Source organism: Pavona decussata, unplaced genomic scaffold, assembly GCF_977016875.1.
Source record: "Pavona decussata unplaced genomic scaffold, jaPavDecu1.1 SCAFFOLD_285, whole genome shotgun sequence".
Taxonomy (NCBI): Eukaryota; Metazoa; Cnidaria; class Anthozoa; order Scleractinia; family Agariciidae; genus Pavona; species Pavona decussata.
Genome location: NW_028145686.1, coordinates 611,273 through 638,884, shown reverse-complemented (window position 1 = coordinate 638,884; position 27,612 = coordinate 611,273). Strand labels below are relative to the sequence as shown.

At 38.1% G+C, this 27,612-nt stretch overlaps 3 protein-coding genes across 6 annotated transcripts in view; all 3 read right to left on the bottom strand.

The window, feature by feature from the left end:
- Positions 1 to 27,612, bottom strand: part of LOC146455150 (BTB and MATH domain-containing protein 36-like) — a 102,183-nt gene that overhangs the window by 168 nt on the left and 74,403 nt on the right. The gene's annotated exons all lie outside the window — the stretch shown is intronic.
- Positions 1 to 27,612, bottom strand: part of LOC146455152 (BTB and MATH domain-containing protein 36-like) — a 129,240-nt gene that overhangs the window by 49,953 nt on the left and 51,675 nt on the right. The window lies entirely within an intron of this gene.
- On the bottom strand, positions 724 to 27,082 carry LOC146455154 (spermine synthase-like). The gene is made up of 11 exons (XM_085094595.1): positions 26,753 to 27,082; positions 19,425 to 19,610; positions 11,506 to 11,596; positions 10,403 to 10,545; positions 8,892 to 8,983; positions 6,952 to 7,106; positions 5,939 to 6,028; positions 4,796 to 4,910; positions 4,446 to 4,525; positions 3,210 to 3,328; positions 724 to 1,971 (listed from the first exon to the last, which is right to left on the bottom strand). The coding sequence occupies exons 1-11, from the start codon at positions 26,785 to 26,787 to the stop codon at positions 1,941 to 1,943; spliced, it is 1,137 nt and encodes a 378-aa protein (XP_084950721.1). The 5' UTR covers positions 26,788 to 27,082; the 3' UTR covers positions 724 to 1,940.

Here is a 27,612-nt window from a genome sequence, read left to right as displayed (position 1 = left end):
AATAAATACATAATGAAACTGTATTATCGCAATTTTCTTCAACCTGTTTTACAGTCATGAATCAGCAAGCCAAGTAATTGGCCTTTATTCCTTTCAAAACTCGTCCGGTTGTTCGACATCCGATTAACGCTAATCCAACATTAAAGATGAACCGAGGGTTCCATGTCGCTCATCACCAAACTGTTTTGAAAGGCTAATTTTAAGCTAATGGCATAGAAAAGGCTAGGTCAAACTGAGCGATAAAAATCTTTGGAAAAACCGTTATCGGTTATAATTATGGTTTATTTTTTATCTGAAAACTAGCTGGTGTGTCATCGCAGGCTCACTTTACCTGTAGCTTAATGTATGACACAATAAAAATCTACTGCATTACATTGCATTGTATTGCATTGTATTGCATTGTAGATTGAACCAAAGTTCACGCCAATCCAGGATTGAACAACTGGGCCCCAGGAACCTATCAAGGCGCATTGTTTGTGATAAATTCGTTATAAATACGCGTCACAGCACTTGAGTAAGCAGATGTAGTGCTATGACGCGTATTTACGTCATTTAATGACTTATTCGTGGTAAATACGCGTCACAGCACCACATATGCTAAGTCAAAAAACGACAATTTCGATTTTCTGCAACTTTGTCCTTTCTCCGTTACGATATTTTTTTATTGCCACTCCTAATGACTTTATCGATTCTGAATATCTCCTGTTATATATGGTCATGTGGCGGAAAATTTGAAATTCTTTAATTAGCTGTAGTTAACGCCTTTTTATCTGATTGAGATGGAGTTTTCACCAGAAATCATAGAATTTTATACCGATAACCAATACAGCATTTTTCACATTATTTTGCTGAATTTTAATTCTGAGGCCAAATTTGGACATCGTTTATGACGTCACAATAGCTGTCAAACAGAAAATGGATAATAACCAATTGCTAGGTAATTTATCCACCTACTCTCCTACCAAGTCAAGTTACGTTCGATGCATTCTACTTTTGTCTATAGCCTATAACTCTCAGTTTTGAGAGTTGAGGGAGGAAAAGCCCTAGCAACCGACCATCGTGGATACCGAAAAAGATGGCGACTGGTACATTTATCCATAATTTTTAGCGTACGAAAACCCTAAAAACGCACATAAAAATTACAGCAAACTTCTGACTAACCATACATAATGTTGTTGTTACATGGACGAATTTCACAAACAAATGTGCCTCTTGCCTGTGTGAGGTTCGCAAAGAATGGTGGTAAAATGTACAGCAGCCATCTTTTTCCGTACGATAGACTACCCTACATACATACATAGATACATTTATTTATCCACCGTAAAATCTTCATTATTACATTGTAAAAGGAAAATATTCAAAACGTCACAATTTAAAATTCGAATACTGTTTTACAAGATTGCCCATCGCAGAATGTATGGTTTCCATATGAGCGCAACATTTTCGCAGCGATCGTTGTGCTGCGATCGTTGCAATCACATGGGAACATGGCACATGGCTTAAAGAAACTGTGGTGTTGCGTCAGTGGGGAGAAACAATATGTTTGGTTTTACCAACAGAGTTCATAAGGTAATTTGGCCACCGTCAAGAGATGCGAGTGCTGACGTTTCGAGCGTTAGCCCTTCGTCGGAGCGAATGAAGCAAGCTTAAAATACAAGAACAAATAAATGCATCTCTTGCAAACTCGGTTATGGCGCCACTCACATACAAACACTATTCATGGAACTACCAAGAAGTAAACACCGCCTCTAAGCATTTGAACTGAAGAATCTGTAAAACTTTCAACCATCGTTTGGCACTTTTCACTAGTTTGTTTTATGGGATGATAGTTAACAATGAGAATTTGAATTCCTCGACAATGTGTACTCCAGACACTTCAAAAAACATTATGCTACTAACGGGAGCTAGTGCGCCTATGAACTTGTTATTTTTTTCAGTGTTCATTTCCTCCACACCTCGTAGAAAGTCCAGCTGATAAACATGTCAAGGACCAAAGCATTCATAAGATTTTATGAAAATGTATCGGTAAGAAGTACCCTGGACACCTGAAGTTTCCCTGTGGAGTTTGGGTTCCAAAGGTTTTCTCTGCGAAGAGTCTGCATAAATATACCAATTCTAGTACAAGTGTAAAAGTGTTTACCGTATTTACTCGATTAATCACCAACCTTCGAATAAGGGCCCACCTCGTCGAATAAGCGCCCACCCTCGAATAAGCACCCACCCCACCCCCTTCCAACAAAAAACATTTCTGTACTGCCCAGCTTCAAGTAAGAAGAGCGTCGACTATGTTGCAAAATTGGTTTTAGATACGGTAGTCAATGAACTCTTATATTGTTTATGTTAGATTTTACACCTTGTTTGTCTTGTTGAAGCGAAATAAACTTGTTATCCCTTGTTTTGTTATTCTCTAAAAATGTCCTCGCTTGTTGAAATTGTTGGGAATATATTAAGGGCCCACCCTTAAATAAGCGCCCACCTCGCATAAGCGGCACCCTTATCGGCCCAAAATTAAATAAGCGCCCATGGTAGTGAGATCAAATAAATACGGTATGAAAGAATTTTTTTATTTGCTTCATCAAATATTCATGCTGTTCTCGTATAAAAATTGAAAAAAAAATTCTTATCAATTTTTCTTCCTCGCGTTTAAGGCGTATAAAGGTGTCAAATATCACTTCAGGGTACAACACCGCACAAGATGAAAGACTGGGATAGGTGGGCTGTGACGTCAATACAGGAGCTCTAGTCTCGCCATTCTTCTGCGGTTTTTCGTGTGCAGAGGAATAAACTGTGTGGACGAAAATATGAATGGCATATTTAAATAATCAGAATCAAACAACTAAGGAATAGAGTAACTGCGAGACTAAGCCTTTCTGTATTGACGTCACAGTCATACTATCCCCAGCCTTTCATCTTGCTCTGTATTGTACCCAACCAGAAGTGAGATTTGACGCTTTTATGCGCCTCAAACGCGGGGAAGAAACATTGACAAGGAAATGTTTTTCTCTCATACGAGAACAACATTAAAATTCCGCCATATGCACTTTAAACGGGAGGCCTGAATCAATGGACAAAGCATTAGCACGACTTCTGAGCAGTGCTTTGCTTTTTTTGTTGTTGTTGTTGTTTTCGAAAACAAAATTAACTTCTTTCTTGGCCCAGTTTGTTACTTGACTTAGGAATGAACATGTTACAGGGTTTAAAAAGGATACCTTTCTTCAAATGACGGAACATGAACACATTCTCTTCTGAACTCCACAGGGCAACACAGATTCATGAGCTGTTTTTCGTATTGTTCTATCTCCTTCTTACGTGTAGCGCCATTTGTCCCCTAAAAACAAATACAGTAAAGTAACATACATGATGAGTTGCTACCAGAAATGATGCGGCAGTCATTTTTGTAGTGCGCATGCGTTCCCTGCATGACGGGATTGGTAATAAACTCGTTCTCAGAGACTGCGCTTCTTTTGGTCAGCACCAAGGAAGCGTGGACGTGTGGCTTCCTCTGGTCTTAAACGCGCGCGGGCTGAGGGGACGAGATTAGATTGGTCCGAGAAGCTCGAGTTGTTTCAAACTGAGTATTTTTGTGCTGTTTATGACTATGCGCAACAAGCAGCTATTAGCAAGGTCTGCTGGAGTCCAGAAAGAACACTGGAGCTATCCACGCACTTTTCGGGGCCAATTAAGCTCCAACACGGAGAAAAATGTAATTTTTTATGATCTGTATTAGCGTAAAGTAATATTTTGTCGGCACGGAACAGAGGAATAAGCACGAGTGTGCAGCGTAGGAGATCAGGGTTAATAGATTACAAATAGTGACTGTTTAGCGTTTGAGGTTATTCTACGGTCAGCCTCACAGCAGTCAACTTGATTTTGCAAGTTTGGGGCTTTTTAAGTTACTACAGTTATGAGCGCGATATTTCTTACCAGGTCTGTCTGCGTTTCACATATACTTCTTTTTTTATTACGTGGTGATACCTTAAAATCCCAAAGGTATCACCATAGCATAAGTCGCTGGTACCTACGGGCCCCCGTCTCTATTTTGTCAGTGTGTTCGGTTGTGTAGTGGAGGCAAAATAACGCCACAGGAAAAGTCGAACCCGGGTCGTCGGATTCCAAAGCGGGAACTTTACCACTAATTTTTTGGCTAGATATAGTAAACCCAAATATAAAGGTTAACCGCAGGTTATCTAAGCTAAATTTAACTGGAGAGCTATTTAGGTTAACAAGGCTGAACAGAGTGTTATTTTGTTAGTTATCAGTCGCCATTTTGAAGAGGGCGTAAAAAAATTGCCGGATCCGGCTGACGCAGAAGGTCGATCAGTCGGTCATTAGGTCATTAGGTCTTTCATTCAGCCGACGTGCAAGACAGTTGCCAATCCCGTTAGTCTATGGGTCGGTTGGTAGCAAATTAAAATATCAAGAGAGAAGCAGTCAGCCATCCTTACCTGCGCGTAAAATTTCGCTCCAGGTTTCAACACACGAAGTGTAAGGTTTAGTATTTCACGAGTAGTCTTCCATTTTGAATCTGGAAGGAATGACGAGACGTAAAATAAAAATTAACAAACATCACTGACAAAAATAACTCGGTGTTGAGTCCGGACACTGGTACTGTTAGTCGTGTAATTTGTTCCAACATCCAGACATGGTTAATCATCATCATCATCATCATCATCATCATCATCATCATCATCACCATCATCATCATCATCATCATCATCGTCATCATCATCACCATCGCCATCACCATCGCCATCATTTAAGATAACTCTTTTCACACAGAGAGTTTTGCACTTACCATGCGCATGAGAGCCGGATATTGGTATGTCCGTCAGATCATTTATCACATAATCAAACCTCCTTCCTTGGTCAACATACTCTTCTAATGCCTCCACGCAGTCCTTAATCCTTATCTACAAAATTATAGCACAGAAAAAAGAAGCAAAAAACCCTTAGGGAGGTAAATCAGACGAGTTGCAGAATTATTCCACGCATTTGAATGTCGACACTTCTTTTATTTATTTATTTTTGTTTTCTTTTTTCTTTTCTTTTTTTTTTTTTTTGTTTCCTACATTGTTTTTTTTCCTAACCTCTGTATTCCGTTTTGCGTGTTCTGGGCTGAGTTGCTCGAAGCATGGTTAGCGCTAACCATTGGTTAAGAGGTATTAAATCCTGTAGGTTGTTTTGGTATTTAACCCGGGTTAGCGCTAACCATGCTTCGAGCAACTGGGACCTGGTTCATTTGGGTAAAACCAGGGTTTATTCTAGAAATTGGCTAACGAAACCCAGTAGGCCCACTTGGAGATTATAGAGGACCTCAAAAGAGGACCCAATATATTTGAACTTCTCATGCAAGGCTTCAGATTTACCAAATTAAGGGTTCAGTGCATAATCGATCTACGCCGCATTTCAGATAGCTTTTTGTTTTTTAGCTCAGATTCGCCGGAGGTTTTGCATGTGGCCTTGAATTCTATTCCAATGTTTTATCCGCTGCTTTGACCATCGTTTTGTGATAAAAAAAGGACATCTTGCTCAAAGTCATAGGTTTTTATTGCAAACGAAGCCCATAGCAGCGGATAAAACATTGGAGCAATGTTTTCTAAAGGACTTCAAAGCCACATGCAAAAACTCCGGTGAATCTGAGTAAAACCAAAAAGCGATCTAAAGTGCGACAAAAGTCGGTTATGCTCTGAGCTCTTCAATTGAAACACATTAACACAACCTCACTTAAAATACTTTTGAGACATTGTCTTTCTTGTACGTTGTTCCGAGGGTAGTGATCGCACTTAAGTCCCCTCAAGGCTGAATTTGGCCAGTGAGTAAACGGAAAGAAAGAGGTTAGAGCTAACAAAACTTGCATTAGTAAGTGATCAGGATGTCAAGGTTTGTAAAATGCGTGCACGAATATTTAGTTTAGCAATGCTTTCTGACCTATGCTTACTTCATAGTTTTGTCCTGCACGTGAATCCATGGAGCTGCCACAAATTCCTCGCAAGTATTTGGCTGCAGCATCAACAACAACTTCGTCTATGTTGGCAGGTTAAGGACTCAGTGCAAAAGTTGTGATTTGACTAATTCCTTTAAATCCAAGCTCACCAGCTTTTGCATTAGTTAACTCTCCCAAACAAACTGCCCAGAATAACTTCTTTATCTTTTTATTATAATTACTTTTTTTTTTGGTTCTCATTAACGGTGTTTTAGTTCTTTTTTCTCTCTCTTAGTCAGATAAGAGGCAGTTGTTACTGAACCGAAAAAGATCATGGGGTGATGGTGACTGGTAGATTTACCTATGATTCTTAGCGTACCAAAAACCTAAAACGCAGCAAAAAGTTTGAAAAACCTCAAACCTAGCAACAAACGTTGTTAGTACAGGGACGAATTTCGAAAAAAAAAATGGCTTTCCGTGGGCCTATTGGGTTTGCAAGGTATTGTGGTCAAATGTACGGCCGCCATCTTTTTCTGTATTGAGGATTGCGACTCCGCGCAGTTCCTACCCCTGTCACACCCTCCCCCTTCGTTTTCTTTTCGTTCTAAATCAAGACATATAAGTTGTCATATAAGTTGTTCTTAACTATACAGGTAATACTGTAATGCACTGTAAATCAAAGATTTACCCAGTCCCTGTTCAAACAAGGAGTTCCTTTGTTTAACATACAGTACAAATTTGAACAAAAGAAACAAAAAGAAAGAAAGAAAAATGAAATAGACCTTATTTGCTCTATATGCTAACTGTCCATTACAGACCACGCATTATTTTCAGGGAAATCAATCCTTTGTCTTTTTGGAAGAAAAGAATGCATGCCAGCAGTACAGCATGATCATTGGTCAATTCTAAAAGAGACTTTCCATAGAGTACTGTCACATGATCTGTAATGGGGCAACAAAACAATGAAGGGAATAAGGTCTATTGATGGCAAACCAAAATGAAGCATTTTAATCATGATTCAAGGATATCTCAACCATGGTGACAAACTTTGGTGATTCCTTCAGCAGCTCATTCAACACTCCACCATCTCCTCCCCCCAGAATTAATATGTCTTTGTCTTTGTAGCTTTCTTTACCATTCCCTAAAAGTGCTTTTGTGTAGTCTATGTCACTTTCTGCCAACACTAGAGGGAACAAAAGCAACATTTATGGAGAAACAACAGTGTTTGAACAATAACACAGGTGCATAATTATTACATTTCATTGAGCTCTGTTGAAAATTAGTTTTGCAGTAAACTATCACTTTAATTCCTAAATTTACCTGAAGTGCAATGCTGTCACAGGACCAATGCAAGTCATATGCATGCAATGCATACTTATTGAAGCCATTTTCAATGCATGATAAATGACATTTCTGATTGTCAATACTACAGGGTATGCTCACCAATGAAAATAAAATAATGTTAAAGAGTGAAGCTCCTTTGTGGAATTTATGTTATAAATGTCTTATTTGACTTTGAATGGATGAGGAGTCATCACAATTGCAATGATATGCCCAACTTATTAATTAGTAGCTGTGAAAAAAAAACCTGATTAAAACCAAGGCTTTTGTATCAGAATTAGTATTATGTAATTGCATGAGGCCGAGTAGAATTAAGGATTAATTTTCACGCGTATTCTCAAAGTTTTCTTTATAAATACAAGTGAAAATTAATCCTTAATTCTACGAGGACTCATTGCGATTACGTGTTTATAACATAGGGGGCAAAATTTTCTTAAAACTAGCTAGCCACTTCGTAAAACAGTCAGCCCCGGCCCGGGGCCCGGTGTAAAAACACTCGACCTAAGCTTTATTCAATAGTAAACCACAACTAGACAACAACTCGTGCAATGCTGACGCGAGCACACTCTTACGTGAAAACGAGGCTTACAAATACACCACAGGGAGTAATTTCTTTCACTGAATTTGACCTGCTCCTTCCTCCCATCAAAAAGGCACTGTTATTATTGTTCAATTATCGTTCGTTGGAAGAATCCGTAGTGAGGTGAAAGCACTTGGTAGCGGCCATGAATGCTTTCAGTTTTTCAACCCAACAAATCTGACCAAGTTTTTTAGCTTTTTACACAAGAAAATTTCTTGCTGTTTCTTGTAAGAAACTAAAGTTTACCTTAAGGAATTTCCTTTGTAGCAGTAACCCTTGATATCCAATTTTGTTTGGCACAAACAATCTGGTTTAAAAACTTAGGGCGCGTTTTTTTATTCACAATTCTGGAATGAGAATGGCCAGAATGTAAAATGCGCGCCTTTTTCTATTCCGCATTCTTGTCTCGGAATGGACAGAAGTTATTCCATCCATTCTGCTCTCAGGGGCAGAATGAACAGAATGCCGCGAATGAAAATCCAAGATGGCGGACGGCGAGATGAGCGCTGCGGATTCAAATACCTCTCTACTGGAGAAAAAATCAGGTTGCACTTTTGGACACAAAGAAAAATTGCTTCTAATTTCATTGTACCAAAAGGACGAGGACAATTGCTGCGATAACGGCTGCAATGGCAGCCTCTTCGTCGGCCGCCATATTTGTTACGCAATGTTTACTCGGCCAGGACCGCGCATCTCGACAGGCGTTTTTTTTTTATGCAGACAATCCGAATTATTCCTAGCATTTCGTACCAACCATTCTTATCCCAGAATTGTGGATAAAAAAAACTCGCTCTTAAACTCCAAAGAACGTGAAAGAAGTTGTTGTTGTCGCGGAACAAGATGAATAAACCAACAAAATGTAGGACTGGCGTGCTCAGACAATCAGGAGCAAGTGTTTTCTCCGCTCGACCAAACTGGAATGAGAAATTTTGCCCTCGGTGAAAGGAAAATTAAAAAATGCCCTCTGTCTCGACCAATCAGCATTCAGTAGTTTTGCCTTCTATGTTATAAAAATAAAAATCATTTGTTTCCTTGCGGAGCACTTACTCATCTCTTCATCTAAAAACAGCATGTTTCCAAAGCGATGAGAATGAACAATCCAGATATCCTGGTGCTCTGATTTCTGCTTAAATACCTCCCTGAAATATGAACAGTGAGAAATAATTAAAGAAGTATATAACAATGTGTGCAATTTTTTTTACCATCGGTAACATATGCATGGCATTAGGCTCGGGCTGATAAGGGAGACCAATTAAGGGAGAATAGAGTGTGTGCACGACCGCCATGTTGGAGGACCGAAACAATACAACGATTTTCCTTTGGGAAATATATTCTATTTTTATGCAAATATCTTCTATTGTTTTACTCCTCCAACATGGCCGCCGTGCACACACTCTATTGAAGGATGTTGTTATTAAATTAAAGTGGAAGAAAAATTGAGATACACACTGATTCTCAAAGGGGATACTATGGCAGAGCATAAGCTGGTAACAGCGAATTCCCGATTACCATCCACTAACTGAATACTTTTAAAATCGTTTTCCTGACACCCAGCAAACAGAGTAAATTATCTCTGGTGGCTGTTGTAGAAATCCATGTTCAGCTGTAAACTAAATATTAAATTAAATAAAAAAAGCATTGCTGCCTACATGCACTGTTAGAAATAACGTAACAATTATAAGAGATGTAAGCCAAAACGTTTATATCGGAACCTGAACTTGCTGCCTGAACTCTGAGAAACAAAAAGTTATAAGAATATAGTTTTTTTGGATCAATCGGAACCCTCTGCCAAAAATAACCCACATAACTCTCCCAAAGTTCTAATCGCCCGACCCCAAAGCCCTAATTTTATAAACTTTAAATCTTAAATGTTCACAAAATTTCGTAAACATGTAAGAATTTCACAAACAAGATCAATATCATTCATGAACATTTATTTAATAATTATTGATCTTCATTCATTCTTGGTGTAAGAGGAATGTACTGTGCAAACGTATGTAGATGGTATTTAAATGGGCTAATTAATTATGATCCAAAGTTCTCCAAATACTGTAAGCTCTATTTAGTAGGTTAAAAAGACACAGAGCTTATGGGACTGTACATACCGTTTTTACATGACGTTCCGTGTGTAAGCCAAAAAAGAGCTTAATAAATTGGGTTTTGTATAGGGCCTAGTTCAGTAGGAGTGCGAATCCAGTAGTCCCTGCTATACAGATTTTCGCTATACAGATTAAGCATAGGTCAGGATAAATTATGGTACTGTCCTGACTTATGCACACTGTGAAAGATATTATCTCACCCGAAGATATCGTCATTTTACTCAACACACTGGTAGCTGGAAGTTGTACTTGAGAGCTTTCAGAGGCTGTACAGGGCTATGGTGTATACCCTTGGTTTTATAAACCCCACCCACCCATCCCTTCACTCAAGACCTTTTTCGTATTTACCATTCGCCCTTTAACACAGGTTTCCACCTTTGTTTAATAATGGTATGCCAAATCATAGCTTAACAACTTCTCTTGCACCCACAAGCCCTCCAATTGGTATAAACAACTCACTTGTCAAAGTCATATTCCTTCAATAGACCATCTGACGTATCATGATAGCAAAGAATTTCCCTTCCTCTAACAATAGTAGGGATAATATCTGCCTTCTTACATGACAATGCCTCATTTACTTTGGCACGAAGATTGGTGTAATCCTGCAAAATTACATTTTAATCAAACAACCTTCAAATAATAAAATGTGCAGTTCCAGGAAATATTCATCATACCTTCAAATCCTTAGAGGGTGGTGGGGGGAAGCATTTCAGTCCGGAGGGGTGGGACAAGTTTCAAACCAAAATCCCCTCTGTATGGGAAGTATGGATATTTCTGGGAACTTTGGTGCATTTTAATGTGCTCCTTGCTGTACAATGATTCTTTTTAATTGCATGTAAGTAAAGTAAGATTTTTGACAATGATGTCATTTTCACAACTTTCCGATAGCCTTCATATCTTTCACTAGCATATCAAAATAGAATTATAGTGTGGGAATAATGTAGAGCTCATGCATGATCATTGAGGCTTATAATCTACATAAATCTTGCAGCTTTAGTGCTGTACCATCTTGAATATTAACCAGTTCATATGGAAGCCACAGCCAGACTTTTCAGGCGAGTAAAGATGAGCACACAAAAAATACTTGTGAAATGTTCGTGGCTATAGTCTGACGCGGTGTTTCGTCTCGGCCAAGGGACCCTTTAGAGACTTTCAAAATCTATAGGCAAACTAGTTGAGCATCACGTTCATAGTCTTGTTGGAGGTTGTAGGTCTCTCCTTTTGTGATTTTATTTATAACTGTTTTCATTAAATTACAGCTTAGGAATTCTTTAGAAACAAACAAGTTGACAAATTCCTTTGTTGGATTCGTTTAACAAGTTTTTGAAGCAAAATGTGCTCCTGTAATGACCTTATATTTACGTTTTTTAGCACGCTTTCAAGATAGTACATTGCTTTAATTGAAGGCTTGTTTCCTTATAAATTAAAGCAATGTACTATCTTGAAAGAGCAATGAAATACGTTAATAATATAAGGGCATTACAGGTGCACATTTTGCTTAGAAATCTTGTTAATCTTGTTATTGCTAGCAGGCATTTTCAATATCTCAGTTTAGGAGTTACCTTTCGGAGATTTTCTTCAGCAACACCTTCAACATATTGAACCATGTCTAATGTGATCAATGCATCACGAAACAACCTAACTGTACACTGACTGAAATGAAATACATGAAATAATAAAATTAATATATTAAGTAAAGGCAAGGTGGTATTAATAGTGGTAAGCACATCAATTGGATGTTCAACTAGAAGATCAGAGGTTGGACCGGTTCAGTACTGGGCTGGCTCTGCACTGTCATGTTGTTTCCTTAGACAAGAAACTTTGCTCTACATTGTCTCTCTTCACCCAAGTGTATAAAATGGGCACCGACGACATACTGCTAGCGGTAACCCTGCGATGGACTGACATCCCATCCAAGTCCAGGTGGGAGGATCAATACTCCTAGTTGTTTCAATGCTCCAGCCATACATTACGGGCCAAACCATTTACCTATAATTATTTGCATTTTTTTTTCAGAGGAGAAAGAGCAAAAACGAATCCTCTCCTGTATTAGAGAGAGGAAGATGGGGGCAGGAGAGAATTTGGTTAGAATAAAATTAAAAGCTCCCATATAAGCTCATATAATTGCTTCTACAAGCATTTCAAATAAATCAGTAAGCAAGCATTTCAAATAAATCAGTAAGTATTTCATTTCTCTACCCTCTCTATTAATTATAATTTCTAGTGTTCTTTATGTAATAACTGCAGTATAATTTTATGCACTCGTAATTTTCTTGTCTTTTGTTTTGTGCTACTTAGTTAATTGCACGTTATTCGCCAGTTAGCTGCATGTGGCAGTGACCAATAGTCCAGTCAATCTATGAAATTTTGAAGGGGAAGATCAAACTAATTGCGACAGAATTTTTTCCCTTTCCTCACAATTGAAAGTAGCTAGATAAACAACAAACTAAAAGTTCCCCAAAATTCGCGAAGTAGAACATGGTTAAAATTGGCCTGAAAGAGTAGCTCATTTTTACCACAGAGAACCCAAGAAAAACAAAAATAAAAAGTTATTAAAATTCAGGTCAGTTTGGATTGCTGAGCTGCTTTGCTATTGTTTTTGTCTTTTTTGTTATAAATACACATCAGAAAAACTGATTTGAGTATTTATATAGAGTATATTTGTATACAACTGGTGTTACCTGAGACCACAGGGAACCCAATTAAAATAAAAATATATTCTTAAGATTATGTTTTGACAAAAAAGTAGTTATGTTTTACAAAAAAGGATTATGTACAAATTACACGGTGTTGTAAACAGACACGTAACTGCACGTTGCATTAAAAACTAAATTCGTATCTTGGAACTTGTACAAAAGTTTGCCAATGAAGCAGTTACACAACGAATGGAGCAACTTAATACACTGAGCAAATTGCTTTTGTATCATGCCTTTTTACAGTGGCTGTTCTGGTGAAAACCTGGATTTCTTGCGCTACACAAGGTTTTGCCGGAAAGTTGGTACAGGGAACCCTTGTGTCCAACCAGAAAGTCTTCCCCCGACATAAGCTGCTGAGGGTGTATCATCAGATGCAACAATGGAAAGACATCAATTTTCAGCCACAAGAATGGGGATGGGAGCTGAGGAGTGGAAAGCTTCTCCCGGTGGGCACCAACTTGCCCCCAGCACAGCCATCACTGTTTGAGGTAATCCGTTGTAGTCGTGAGACAGAATGCCATAAAAGTGGCTTGGAATGTTCTGCTGCTACCGGAGCGTGCAAAGGCATAAGCTGTTCTAAAGCACCTGTGCTAGACCTCGCAGATAAGGATGACGATGATACAGTCCAACCAGGGGCGGGGGGGAACACTCCATAGCGCCTGGCACTTGTTTTGTATCTGAATCATCCAACAAAACTTGACGTCACATCCGGTCAAATTGGCGCCCAGCAGCCTCTCTCGGCGAAGTCGAATGATGGCGTCCGGGTCAGGCATGATTTCTTCGGATTTTTGAGCCATCAGTATTAGGAATTGTGAACTGTGGATATGAAAGATGTTGTAAAGATATTGCTTCGACTTCATGAGCAAGGGTTTTCCAAAGGAGTTATTTTTTCTATTGTTTTGACGGAAAATACGAGACAGCTAAGCGTCGTGTCATGGCGAAAATTTCACACTCTCAAAACGAGTGGTGTTCAGACTTTTGGTTCTTGTGGCTTCTGATCGATCGAAAGCTGAAATTTTAATAGCCTATCCCGAGTGCAACATAATGGAGGAGACATCGTCAGTCATAGTTTGCCGTGTTAACATCGGGAACCTAATTATCTCTCGACGTGAAGTGTTGGAAGCCTGTATCATTGAAGCTGTTCCAATTGTCTTCGTTGTAAGAGACTCGTAATCTTCCAGGTGAGTAAATGTAGTTATCCTCATTTCCTGTTCTTTGCTGCCTACGTGAGTACCTTTACATGTGGGCTTTAGAGTAATAAGTCGGTTTTGTGCTTCGTAGTTCTTTAATAAAGACGCAAGTGACGTTCAATTAATAAATAGCTATAGTAATTCTCTTATCTGAAATGCATTTCATATCATGTTGTCCTGCCAGTGCAGGCTTGAGGAGGGGCTTGAGTCAGAAAATGTATCTGTGTGGCCTGGTTCATATTGCTAGTGTGAGACAGTTGTTAAAGTTATTGATGTCAAGCCATCTTAAACAATAAATTGAATAGCATTATTGCGAATGACATTATTTCTCGAGTATTGAAAGAATCAACCCCTTCACCCTTTACCTGATCTGCACTCTCACCACTTAGGTGCTCATGGGTTAAGGCTTTTTATATATTTGCACTATAATTATGCACCTGTGACATCAAATTGTGGTAAGAACAAACAGTATGCCACAAGCCACAGACAAGTGGCATGACTGATGTTCTTACCTTGTTTTGAAGTCCTCTTTGGGTTATCAAAGGACACATGGAAGGCCAAATGGACTTTGAAAACTCTTTATGGCTGACAATGTCATTTGTACATCATATAATTATTTACCAGTTGTTTCAGTTATGTTAGTTTGTGCCAAATATTTAAGGGTGGGGAATTGTCTTTTTCTCTGTGTCCAAGGTTGGGGAGGAGAACATAAAGTAAAAAAGATATATATCTTTGCAAATTCCTGGAGGTTATCCATCAGCAGTAATTGGCCCATACATTAAGTTCAAATAACATTGTCTCCTTTGAACCAATGAAATTCAAAGTTCATTTTGACAAGGAATATTGAATTCTGTTCAATTCAATGAAAAATCAAAAGTTCAATAACCACACAGTCAGTTCAAAAACCACACATCAGTTCAGTGACAGTTGACCTCAATTGTAAGAATAACTATAGGGGAAAGGTTTTTTATTCCAATGGGACAGATAAGAGGAGAGGGGAGGGGAGAGGGTTTTACGGGAGCGTTGTCCATATTTAGAGTAGGCAGAAAGTACAAGTGAAACTAATAAGTATTCATGTATTACAAATAATGGTAACAGGCTTACATGCATTTAAAAATCTATTGCCCACTTATCCATTGTTTGTCTTTGTAATCATATTTGGCAACAGCTGCCCAATAATGTAGCTTTTTCTTGGACATAGTTCCACTTCCTTCTTGTCAATGATGCAGATTAGTGGTCCGTTGGTAAATTTGTAAAAATCTAGAAGTCCTATGGTTCATTGAAAATCAAAAAGTCAAATAACCATACCAAAAGTTCAAAAAACACACATCAGTTCAGTGACAGTAGACCTATGTAAGAAAAACTATAGGTGATGTGTTTTCAACTTTCTCTTCTTCATGCTTGTCAAGGATGCAAATGAGATTTCATATTAGTTCAATTCAAAGAAGGCTTAAAAATTCAATCACCACACCAAAACAACAAACCTCCCACCCCTTCCTTCCCCCCCACCAAAAAAGGGAGGATTATATAAATGTATATATTTGTTAACCACCTGGGTGATAGCAGACCTCAAAATTAAGAAAATTTACTGGTGTGGGTGTTTTTAGTTCAATGGGTCTTGCAGGTAGGGAAAGGGAAGGAAGTGGACAAATATGTTTGCATTATAGTGATAGGGTTTATAAGTTATATTACCATAGTTTAGAATTTTCCTTACCTACATGAAATTTTTAGGGATTTAATGTTTTTAATTTTTCCTTTTAATTATTTTATTTTTAGAGATTTAAACAAAAACTCAAAAGGAAAGAGACCGGCAAATCCCCCTGAGACGGCAAGAAAGGAAACAGACAGCGAACGTAAGAAAGCAACAAGACTGGAACAAACTGTGTTGCCCAAAAAGTTAGCAGACGACAAGGAGGAGCTTGTAAAAAGGGAAACAGGGATTGTGGCACTTGAGAGAAGAGTCAAGAGACAAGAAGAGTCAGTTGAAAAGTAAAGCGAACAAATTAAAAAAAAATAAAACAGTAATGGAGGCCCAGTGGGTGGCTGCCCAGCTAAGGCATATGGCTGGTCAGCTTGACAGCTTGGCTGACCAAATTTTGGATCATAGGAATACGTCAATGTAATCAAACATGATACTGTACACCAATGTGAAAATTATTGTCAGCAGACATTTATTAGACTTTGACACAGTTAATTATAATAAATCATATACACTGTAGCTAAGTGGCCATTGCAGTTACTTCCGGTCTTGTCGCATTCTTCCTTTCGCTGTCTGTTTCCTTTCTTGCCGTCTTAGGGGGATTTGCCGGCCTCTTTCTTTTTGAGTTTTTGTTTAAATCTCTAAAATAAAATAATTAAAACGAAAAATTAAAAACATTAAATCCCTAATAATTTCATGTAGGTAAGGAAAATTCTAAACTATGGTAATGTAATATAACTTATCAACCTTATTAATATAATGCAAACATATTTGTTTGGAATTGGAATTTTGTATAAACTTAGATACTATGTCTCTATGAATACGCTTAAACAACTATACTATACGCTCATATATCCGTATCGAAATTACGGGTCAATGAGCTGGGGTACTGCATGCCAAACAAAATTAAAAAAGATAAAAATAAGCCATATTACTGCCTTCACTGCATCTTTTATGCACACAAAAGAGATAATGCAACATTTTACTCTATTCAAAATCCTTAAGCTAGAGAACATTTTAAAGTTGTAAATTGGTTCCCTTGTGCATAAATTACAATACAATAAAAAATCACCCCCTGCACTCCATGATCTTGTTTCCCTAGCTTCTGATATCCATAAATATAATACCAGATTTGCCACTAGTCAAAACCTGTACAGACCATTTTCTAGAACTAATTATGGTTTAGCACGGTTTAGAGTAGTGGCATCACAAACCTGGGAAACAATTCCAATGGAAGTTAAGTGTCTGCGCCACAATGTTTTTAAGAAGAAATACAAACTTTTTCTACTTGATAGTCAAACATTATAATACTAAAAAAAAGTTAACGTGTACTATATAGTTATATATTTGCTATAAACACTTTTTTCCTTACTGTTGTATTTTCATCTCCCAAGCCAAATTTAATTAGCAGAGCTCTTCAACCAGTATTATAAATTCTACTTTCCCCTATTTTATTTAATTGCACGAAGGTATTTTACAATAACTGTCCAAATCTCGGCACGCTGATTGGCTGTAATGCGCGCGCTTTTTTAACGAAAAAAAATTGCCAATTCCGCTCATACTTTTTCCATGTTATTGTAAAAAACAAATTGGCAGCAGTTTTCTATGGTCTATACTCTTATAGACCATAAAATGACGCCATAAAATGTCCAAAACTTGGCAGTGAAACCACTCGCCTGTGGCTCGTCGTTCCACATTGTTTGACGTCATTTTATTGTCTATGAGAGTATAGACCATAGAAAACTGATGTCGATTTGTTAAGTGGCCAACACGAAAGCCTTGCTCCTTTGACCACTACGCACTTCTTCCGTAGAAGGTAAAATCCTTCAATTAAGTGCTCTGCACGTTTCATTTTTTCTTACTATAAAATATATTGTATTTCGTTGTAATGAGTGTGAATAAAATTGAATTCAATTGAATTGTCCACTTCCTTCCCTTTCCCTACTTGCAAGACCCATTGAACTAAACACACCCACACCAGTAAATTTTCTTTATTTTAAGGTCTGCTATCACCCAGGTGGTTAATAAATATATATACATTTATATAATCCCCCCCTTTTTTTTGGCAGGGCGGGGGGGGGGGGGGGGGAACGGGAGGGAGGTTTGTTGTTTTGGTGTGGTGATTGAATTTTTAAGCGTTTTTTGAATTGAACGAATATGAAATTTACAAGCAGGCCTCTCATTTCCATCCTTGACAAGCATAAACGAGAGAAAATTGAAAACAAATCACCTATAGTTTTTGTTACATTGGTCTACTGTCACTGAATTGATGTGTGGTTTTTGAACTGATTGTGTGGTTATTGAACTTTTGATTTTTCATTAAATTGAACAGAACTCAATATTCCTTGTCAAAATGAACTTTGAATTTCATTGGTTCAAAGGAGACAATGTTATTTGAACTTAATGTATGGGTCAATTACCGCTGATAGATAACCTCCAGGAATTTGCAAATATATATATATTTTTTCACTTTATGTTCTCCTCCCCAACCTTGGACACAGAGAAAAAGACAATTCCCCACCCTTAAATATTTGGCACCAACTTACATAACTGAAACAACTGGTAAATAATTATATGATTTACAAATGACATTGTCAGTCATAAAGAGTTTTCAAAGTCCATTTGGCCTTCCATGTGTCCTTTGATAACCCAAAGAGGACTTCAAAACAAGGTAAGAACATCAGTCATGCCACTTGTCTGTGGCTTGTGGCATACTGTTTGTTCTTACCACAATTTGATGTCACAGGTGCATAATTATAGTGCAAATGTATAAAAAGCCTTAACCCATGAGCACCTAAGTGGTGAGAGTGCAGATCAGGTAAAGGGTGAAGGGGTTGTTTCTTTCAATACTTGAGAAATGATGTCATTCGCAATAATGCTATTTAATTTATTGTTTAAGATGGCTTGACATCAATAACTTTAACAACTGTCTCACACTAGCAATATGAACCAGGCCACACAGATACATTTTCTGACTCAAGCCCCTCCTCAAGCCTGCACTGGCAGGACAACATGATATGAAATGCATTTCAGATAAGAGAATTACTATAGCTGTTTATTAATTGAACGTCACTTGCGTCTTTATTAAAGAACTACGAAGCACAAAACCGACTTTTTACTCTAAAGCCCACATGTAAAGGTACTCACGTCGGCAGAAAAGAACTGGAAATGAAGATAACTACATTTACTCGCCTGGAAGACTACGAATCTCTTACAACGAAGACAATTGGAACAGCTTCAATGATACAGGCTTCCAACACTTCACGTCGAGAGATAATTAGGTTCCCAATGTTAACACGGCAAACTATGACTGACGATGTCTCCTCCATTATGTTGCACTCGGGATAGGCTATTAAAATTTCAGCTTTCGATCGATCAGAAGCCACAAGAACCAAAAGTCTGAACACCACTCGTTTTGAGAGTGTGAAATTTTCGCCATGACACGACGCTTAGCTGTCTCGTATTTTCCGTCAAAACAATAGAAAAAAATGACTCCTTTGGAAAACCCTTGCTCATGAAGTCGAAGCAATATCTTTACAACATCTTTCATATCCACAGTTCACAATTCCTGATACTGATGGCTCAAAAATCCGAAGAAATCACGCCCGACCCAGACGCCATCATTCGACTTCGCCGAGAGAGGCTGCTGGGCGCCAATTTGACCGGATGTGACGTCAAGTTTTGTTGGATGATTCTGATACGAAAATTTGAGGAGTCTTCTCCCCCACCCCTGAGTCCAACTTGATAAAACAATGAGTAAGTGAAGGACACAAAAAATTAAGCAGTGATCGTCATTACCATCCTGAGTTCTTAAAGAGAGAACTAGTGCGACAAATCATGTGTTTTCTTTAAAATTGATATTCACGCACTATTTTAAAGTTATTTTATTTACTCACATTCCATGTTGACCCGTAAATAGCATTACAGTAGAACTTCTAAAATCTGGTTCAGCTTGAAATGATTCCTTCATAATTTCACTGAGTTTATCCTGCACTGGCTCCATCCAGCTCTCATCTGGTGCATCTGGTGTGACACGGAAGTCTGGCAATGTTTGATTCACTGACATATTGAAGTTGTTACAACTGCCAGAAAGCCAAGTCCAAAGGAAACTGGAATTAGGAGTTTGACTCTGTATTGATATTTATACAGCAAGAGTAGTCCCGTGTCTATAGTGATTTAGTTACGACTAGCTCTAAATCTTTAATTCATGCTTTCTTAAAAATAAAATAAAATTATTCTGTTGCCCCTGCAATAATGGAAGTGTACTTTACTTTTTCAGTATCTTGGCAATTATCAAAAATCCTAGTTATTTTGCTCCTTTGTCCCCTCCCTCTTACATTACGAAGCTTTAGCAACAACGATGGTGGCGGCAAAGACAAACATGCAATAGGCCTTGACCAAAACAACAACTCTAGGGTGACATGAAAACAGAATACCGACTATTTTTGCAGTGATCAAAATCCAGCTGAGGATGGTCTGTTGTTTGGCACTAAGCTTGGTAAATCAGCGAAAGATTTGACAGAAGCCAGTAAAGTTACTTGTAAAGTAACAATCAAACAGAAACGACCTCATTGGAGGTCAGAACTAAGAAGATATTTCCCTTTTTAGGCCGGGGGAGGCTCTGTTGGCAAACCGAGGAGCGGCTACAAAAATCCGCCTCAGCGAAGTCAACCCCAGTACCAGCCTCGACGATAATCAGGAAGACAAAGGCATTGTGTAAATAGTCTTTAGGTAAGACCCATTACTAGTGGTAAACCTAAGGTGCCAGGTGGGAGAACACTGGTCAATAAACATATTGTGCAAGCCGGTAGACTAAAATTTCACCACGAGGAATGGACAAAGATCACATCTGACAAAGTAATTTTGGACATTGTCAAGGGTTACCACATTAATTTCATTTCAGTACCCTTTCAGAATCATCCACCTAAGCAACCACTTGACAAATATGAGGAAATAGCTTTAAATGCACTTTTCACAGAGCTAATACAAAAAGGAGGTATTGAAAGATGTGCTCATGAAGATAGGGAGTTTATCTCCCCAGATTTTCTGCGCCCTGAGAAGAATGGGAGACATCGATTGATATTGAATCTCAAACGTTTAAACACACATTTGCCACATATCCATTTCAAGATGGATACCCTTCAATTATGCAACAATCTAATGAAGCAAAACTGCACTGTGCGATCCCTTAATTTAACAATTTCATATAATTCAGTTTCCATTAGCCCAGAATCACAAAAGTATTTGAAATTTCAAATATAAGATCAGTTGAATAAATTTTTTGCCTTGCCTAACGGTCTTAGCTCTGCACCGCGAATTTTTACCAAACTTATGGAACCAGTGTACTCCTCTTTGCGAACTAGAAGTCATTTTTCTAGCGGCTATCTGGATGACAGCTTTCCGCTTGAAGATACATTTGTTGAATGTCATACAAATATCAATGACACTTAGGCCCTCATACTCATATCCCAGGAATACAAAATGAAACTGCTGATAGGTTTAGTCGCAAATTTCAAGATAATACTGAATGGCTGTGAAATCCCAGTATTTTCAAACTGCTAGTAAAACGATGTGGAAAATTCAAAAATAGCTTCTATTTGCTTCCAGACACAATTATCAGTTAAAACTTTTTGTGTCGTGGCATGCAAATCCTGGTTCCTTTGCAACCGATGCAATGTCGTTAAGTGGGAAACATAAATTTGTGTATAAATTCCCTTCCTTCAGCATGTTGTCCAGGGTCCTCCAAAAGTTGCAGGAGGATTAAGGCCGAGCCTTAGTCATAGTCCCACTACGGAGAACACAAGTTTGGTTTCCCAAGATGAGCCGGAAGGGGAATCCCTTCTACGGTTGCCACAAGACAAGACCAGGCTCCTCCCACTATGGCCCAAACTTGAAATGATGACATATCTCTTATCTGGGCGAGACTGCGGCAGGAAAAAATTTCAAAACGAGCTTGTGATATCATCATGGCCGTGAATCAGGGACCACGAAACAGTACCGAGTGTATCTGGATAAGTTGAGAAACCTTGCAACAGCAAGAAATGATAATCCCATTCATCCATCTGTAGTCAATGTTATTAAATTTTTCACACAACTACATGACGCTGGGAGTAGTTACTCAGCAATTAACACTTCCTGTTTTCTGCTGCTGTGGAATTGGCTGATAGCCCTTATACAGTGGGTGAATTGAATGTAATCTTGAATGTGAAATGAATGGTTGAATGTTGAATGTTGGATGCAGAATTGAATGTTAAATGAAACGTTGAATGTTGAATGAATAGTTGAACGGACAGTCAAAGGTTATCTCATTTTCTTTTAAACTTAATAACTTACTTTTAGCCGTGTTAAACTGTGTATACTCGGTATAATACCAGAGAACTACCGAGGTACCAACAAGGTCACCTACACACACCATGGTACATGTAAATAGAATTTCCATGATAAATTATGGCATAGTAAATCTCACTTAGGTTTTAGTTCAGATCTGTTAATGACACTGCCAGAATCATGAGATATTGGTATCTGTATTACTAGGAATATTTTAGGGAAACAAGGGAATTTTTAATTTCACAGTAAGAAAAGATGCCTTGGATTTCTGAAGAGAAGGAGTCCATTCGAAGGCCAAAATTTGTTTATGTAAAGTTTAACTATAATGTCCAGAAGAATGGAGATATTAAACTTAGGGTTACATTGTACAAAATATCAATTTGAGAAGTAGGTACTGGCAATGCAGGCAGACTGATGTTGAATTTTTTTTTTTTAAGAGTAGACACCCACTACTATATAAGCTGTCCTCTGAGTTCAGGGGTAGATTTGTCTTCATGCAAGCGAATCTTTTGCCAGCGGGATCATGTTATGTATCTTTGCACTCTGGGTATTCTCATCATTGTGAATGGTTATAAGAGAAGGCCCTTGCAAGAGGTGTACCTGTGTCCATTAACTTTTGATCTGAGAAGTTCCCAACATAGCCTATGGGATAGTGTTTACTAAAATCTCTAAGATGTAGGTCAGGCACGTTTAACTCAGCCAAATGATCATTGAAATTGTTTACTGATGGCCAATTTTATTGGCTTGTCTATAGTAAGGGAGATTGAGTGTTAAGCCACAACATCAACAGCGAAAACAATAAAAAATCCAAAAAAATAAACAACAAATAGAAAAATTGGGATTTTTGTCCAATGAGCTTCAATTTCTTCAGAGCCTTCTCTGTGATATTACTGGTAACTATGTAAAACTGCCTTTGATAAAAAGCAAAAACAAAATAAACCCTGTTCTGAATATCGTTATTCTCTGACGGACAGGATAAAAAAGCAGTTATCAAGATCCAACAAGGAAAAGCCAAGACTATTTGACCTTTTGCAAAACAAGAAGGGTTAAAAGCTATACTGAGAATGAAAATCACTGAAAACAAGTTTTAGTTTGTGTTAAAATCTAGGTAAAAAATACTTTGGCTCTTGAAACAGTAATAATTTAACACCAGAGTAAAAATACAATCTCATTCGGGAAAAATCTCTGAAAAAAATGCATATCTGTGGAGAGCATGTTCGCTCTTTCATAAATCACATATGCAATTTTTATGTGTAAGAGCCTTAAGTGATTTTGTGGGAAAATAAAAATGCTATCTATGACAGTGGCATGTTGGCTCTTCACACTAAACAAGATATACAATGATTGTTATTGTGTAAGTTTTGAATGAGGTTGAGTGGCTAGTTTGCTTGTTTCACGCAAATTCACACATCCCCATAGACCAAGAAACAAACAGAGCAAGACATTTGCGAAATAAAAATATGGGTGAAAATGATGTAAGCCTCCTAAGCAAGATTTCCTTCTCAGCTGTCCTCCTTAACAAACTGTGCGCTTACTTTTTAGTAATCCAGTTGTAGGGTTTGCATTGCAATAATTTATTGTTGAATGTTACTTAAACCGTATAATATTGAGTGGCTTTATAATATTAGGTCACTCGTGATTACTTCATTTACATTACTGTTACTATAATCATGTATTCTGTAGTTTCAGGTAGTTTACGTCTGTGACTACCCACTTTTTAAGTAAAATTAAACATTATTTTAGTTTTGTCAAAACTTCGTTGAACTGTAGAAAAAAGTATACTACAGTCGAAACTCCCGTAACTAAGCGACCACCCATAATGTCAAGGATATGTGGTCGCTTACCAGAGGTCAGACCACAGGGGGTCTACGTTTCAGGTAATTTACATATGGTACTATAGGAGACCTGACCCTTTTGCCAGTGCTTATCGAAACCAATAGTTATAACTTTTCTTAGCTACAAGTATATTAAGACTGGTCCAAAATTATTCTAGTAAAAAAAATTAGGGTCCATGATGATTATTGTTTGTATCTTACATCGATTTAGACAATTTTTGTGACAGAAACTTGACTCTTTTATTACTCAAGGTGACGCTGTCTAAATTTTTCAGAGAACGGAACATAAGCAAAAAGATAAGAAAGATTAATAAAGATAAGAGATTTTATTATATAAAATTTGGTGGTATACCGAGTTGTAGCAAATCGATAAAAACGCTATCCCGCCAGTGACGATATCATTTTTATCCACACATGTGTGATATCATTTTTGACCAATCAGCTCGCAGTATTTTCGCGCGCTGTCAAGCACTAGTGGTCTCCGAAGGGTTTTCCGTCATTTTGCTGTCTTTTGGGAGTTTGTCTTTTCGCGAGTCGAAGTTAAGTTTATTCTAAAATGGAGAGTAGCAGATTTGTCGAGATCACAGATGAGGAACTGATCAAATTCGTAGAAGAACAAGAAAATCCGAATACAAAAAGAAAAACTGCGTACGACGTCGAGTTATTCAAAAGTTTCATACAGACATCAAATCCTGGCTTACTTGGTTCAACATCTGTTCATGAGTTTTCACCGCAAGTTCGGAACGACCTCCTTTCAAAGTCCATCTTTGGCGTTAGAAAAAAAGATGGTTCTGACTATGAACCAACAAGTGTGAGAAGTTTTCTTTCAAGCATCCAGAGATATCTGAACAAACAGAACTACGGCTTCACAACTCTTACTGCCGCTGCGTTTAAAACTACAATGGCTACCCTCAAAGCAAAATAAAAGGATCTAGAAGCCAAGAGATTAAGAAACAAGCCTAGGACATCGGATAGCCTAACAGACGAGGAAATTAAAAAAACTTTATGCTTCTAAATGCCTAGGGATTGAAAGCCCTCAAGCCGTTATAAACACTTTGTGGCTGAATTCGACCATACATTTCAGCCTTCGTGGCGGCAAAGAACAGAGAAAGTTACGCTGTGGAGATGTCAAACTCAAGCAAACGCCCGACGGAAAAGAGAATTTAGAATACTCGCTTGAAAGGCAGACTAAAACTAGAACTGGCTCTGACCCTAGAGATACGCGAAAGATTAAGCCTAGAATGTACTCAGCTCCCGATCTACCAGCTGAGAGAGATCCTGTTCGTGTTTACAAAATCAACGAAGCAAGCGCCCAGAAAGCATGAAAACGGATGACTACCCAATTTGCTTGGCGGTGAATAATCTTCAGCCGTCCAGCCTATCAATCAGAGCTTGCTCAACAGTTTGCCTAAAGGCATGGTAAACAGGGCTCGTATTGGACTAGAAAACAACCGATTGACTAACCATAGTGCTCGTAAGCACCTCGTACAGGGCTACGAATGCACTGATGTTCCTCCGTAGCAAGTTTGGTTGTACTCTTGGAGGCGCGTGGTTCTTGGTTGTCATTCTGGCCTCTGAACGACAAAATACTGGATATTTTTTCTTTTTGTTTGTCCGACAAGGATGAATAGTTGTTTATGGAATTAACATTCCGGTGTCCTGTGATCTGCATGATTTACGTTGAAGGTGCTTAGCGTCCACCACAGAAATATTTGCGCCGCGCTTTTCAATAACAGCCTAAATGATTCAGATTATAGGCTACAAGCATTCTTGCCGCCTTTACATCAGACCTGCGAATATCCACTTCGACGAACACGTAATTTTGACATTCCTAAAATAAACACGAAACGTGCAAGAAATAGTTTTATTATTAAGTCATGTTTCTTTCACTGATAAAAACGGTGTGAATTAATTTTAGATCTTTTAAATAGCTTTTCGAACTTAATAGCACTTTATTATTATATGGCATTATTATATATTTAGGTAATTTTTACTCATTTAACGGTACACAATTCTGCCCTTGGCTGCCATGTATTGTTTTTTTCCAATAAAATCTACAAAAATAATCTACAAACAAAAATAATCATACGCCGATCGCCGCGATCGGTGAAAATCGCCGGTACTCGCCTCGGTGCAGTGATTGTGATTTGGCCGATCGGCGTATAAAATCGCCGATTTCTGGCATGTCAGATATCGGGGAATTCGCTGCATTCACGCGATTTCCTACGCTTATCGCTGCTAATCGCCAATCAATGAGGATGAAGCAATTTATCAGATTACGTTTCAAAATGGTGTATAGCAGAGATAAGATGGAGCCTGGAAACAAGTTTGAAGTGCCACATTGCTGCGACCGGCGAAAAAAATCGCCAACTGTGTCCGCATCAATCGGTGGCGAAAATCGCGATCAAATTCCCCACTATCGGCGGATGAAATCGCCTTGTGTGTTGCCGGCTTAACTCAAACCTCCCGCTAACTCGAACCAACTTTCCTTTCCCTTCAGGGCATTTTCTATATAATTTTACACTCGATAACTCGACCTCCCAATAACTCAAACCTTTTTCAACTTCCCTTGAAGGTTGGAGTTATCTAAAGTCGACTGTGCCGTACTTTATAAATTTTACATGAGTGATAGACAACGTTTACACCGATAAATGCATACAAGGATTCATAGAAGACTTTTATAACTTCTTCTGTAATTTTGCTCCTCGCATAATTTCATGGTTACCCAAGCATAATAAACAACTTTCTCACAATGTATTGTATACTAATCATTCGTTTCCTTACCTGTTTATATTAGGTAACACCTTATCAATTTCCAAAAATATAGCCATAATCTTGTTCTTATTATAAATACCAATAGAATTATTCTTAAAATTTTAACAATGAAAACTTTAATATAATATTTCCTATTGCAGATTGACTTCCTCTTTAACTTATACATGTTCCCATAAATATCGACGTAGCATTATCATACACATAACCACCAACAATACCACAACTTCAGTTGCAAATATATCTTTATATGTGTTGATGGTTTCCTTTAAATACTAGAAAACACATACCTGAATGATGCATCAGCCGCTTTCTGATGAGTCATAGGGAAACCCCTAAGGTATACACATTCTACAGGATACACAACGAACTTCACAAAATTATTGAAGTTTCACAAAAAAATTTCACAATTGTGGAGCAAAATTGTGACGATTGTGATTGCTTGTTAAAATCACGCGACTGTCATGTGACCTGCTGCTGACTCATTTCAAAAGAAAACCCCCGAGGCATTACCTCATCAACTTTAGACTGTCTCATATGTTAATTCACACATGTGGATTAAATCTCTTTGTTCAATTTCTTGGAAAGAACAAGAGGCTTTCTCAGAATCAGTCACACAACATTAATGAAACAAGACCGAAAAATGAAGTTGTCGAGTTGGGCAATGATGATCGCTCGGGGAAAAAATGCCTGTAACATCATTTTTACGGTCGTTTTTTGCCATTCTTTGAAAAGCGTTTCGTTTCGTTTCTTTGATAACTCAATTTCACCAGTTAATAAAATGTGCCATTGGTTTTTCGGTTTGACTACGGTTTACACTGGAGCAAACGATTCCGAATTCGTGATGAATAAGGAACGTTTTGGCCCCGGTTCCGTTTTTATGTTTACACAGAAAATGTAGGTGATCCGCAATAAAAAATTCCCAGATACAGCGCGAATCCGGAAACGTATAAATCCAGAGGGGAAACTTTGTATCCGAATACTTATGGATTCGCAACATTTCATTGTGTAAACATCTTTTCCAATGAATCCGAATACTAGCTTTCTACGGCCTTCGCGTTCTCAACTTTTTTTTTACCGATCTTTCAGGAAATAAAAATGTTGAATTCGCTCGTAACTCATATCCACCTTGTTTGTTATATTAGTTAAG

Coding starts and splice junctions, on each gene's coding strand:
- LOC146455154 (XM_085094595.1), bottom strand. CDS start 26,787: ATGACTCATCAGAAAGCGGCTGATGCATCATTCAG. Junction 19,611..26,752: donor GCGGCTGATGCATCATTCAG/GTATGTGTTTTC, acceptor GCTTTCTGGCAG/TTGTAACAACTTCAATATGT. Junction 1,972..3,209: donor GTTCCGTCATTTGAAGAAAG/GTATCCTTTTTA, acceptor CATGTTTATCAG/CTGGACTTTCTACGAGGTGT.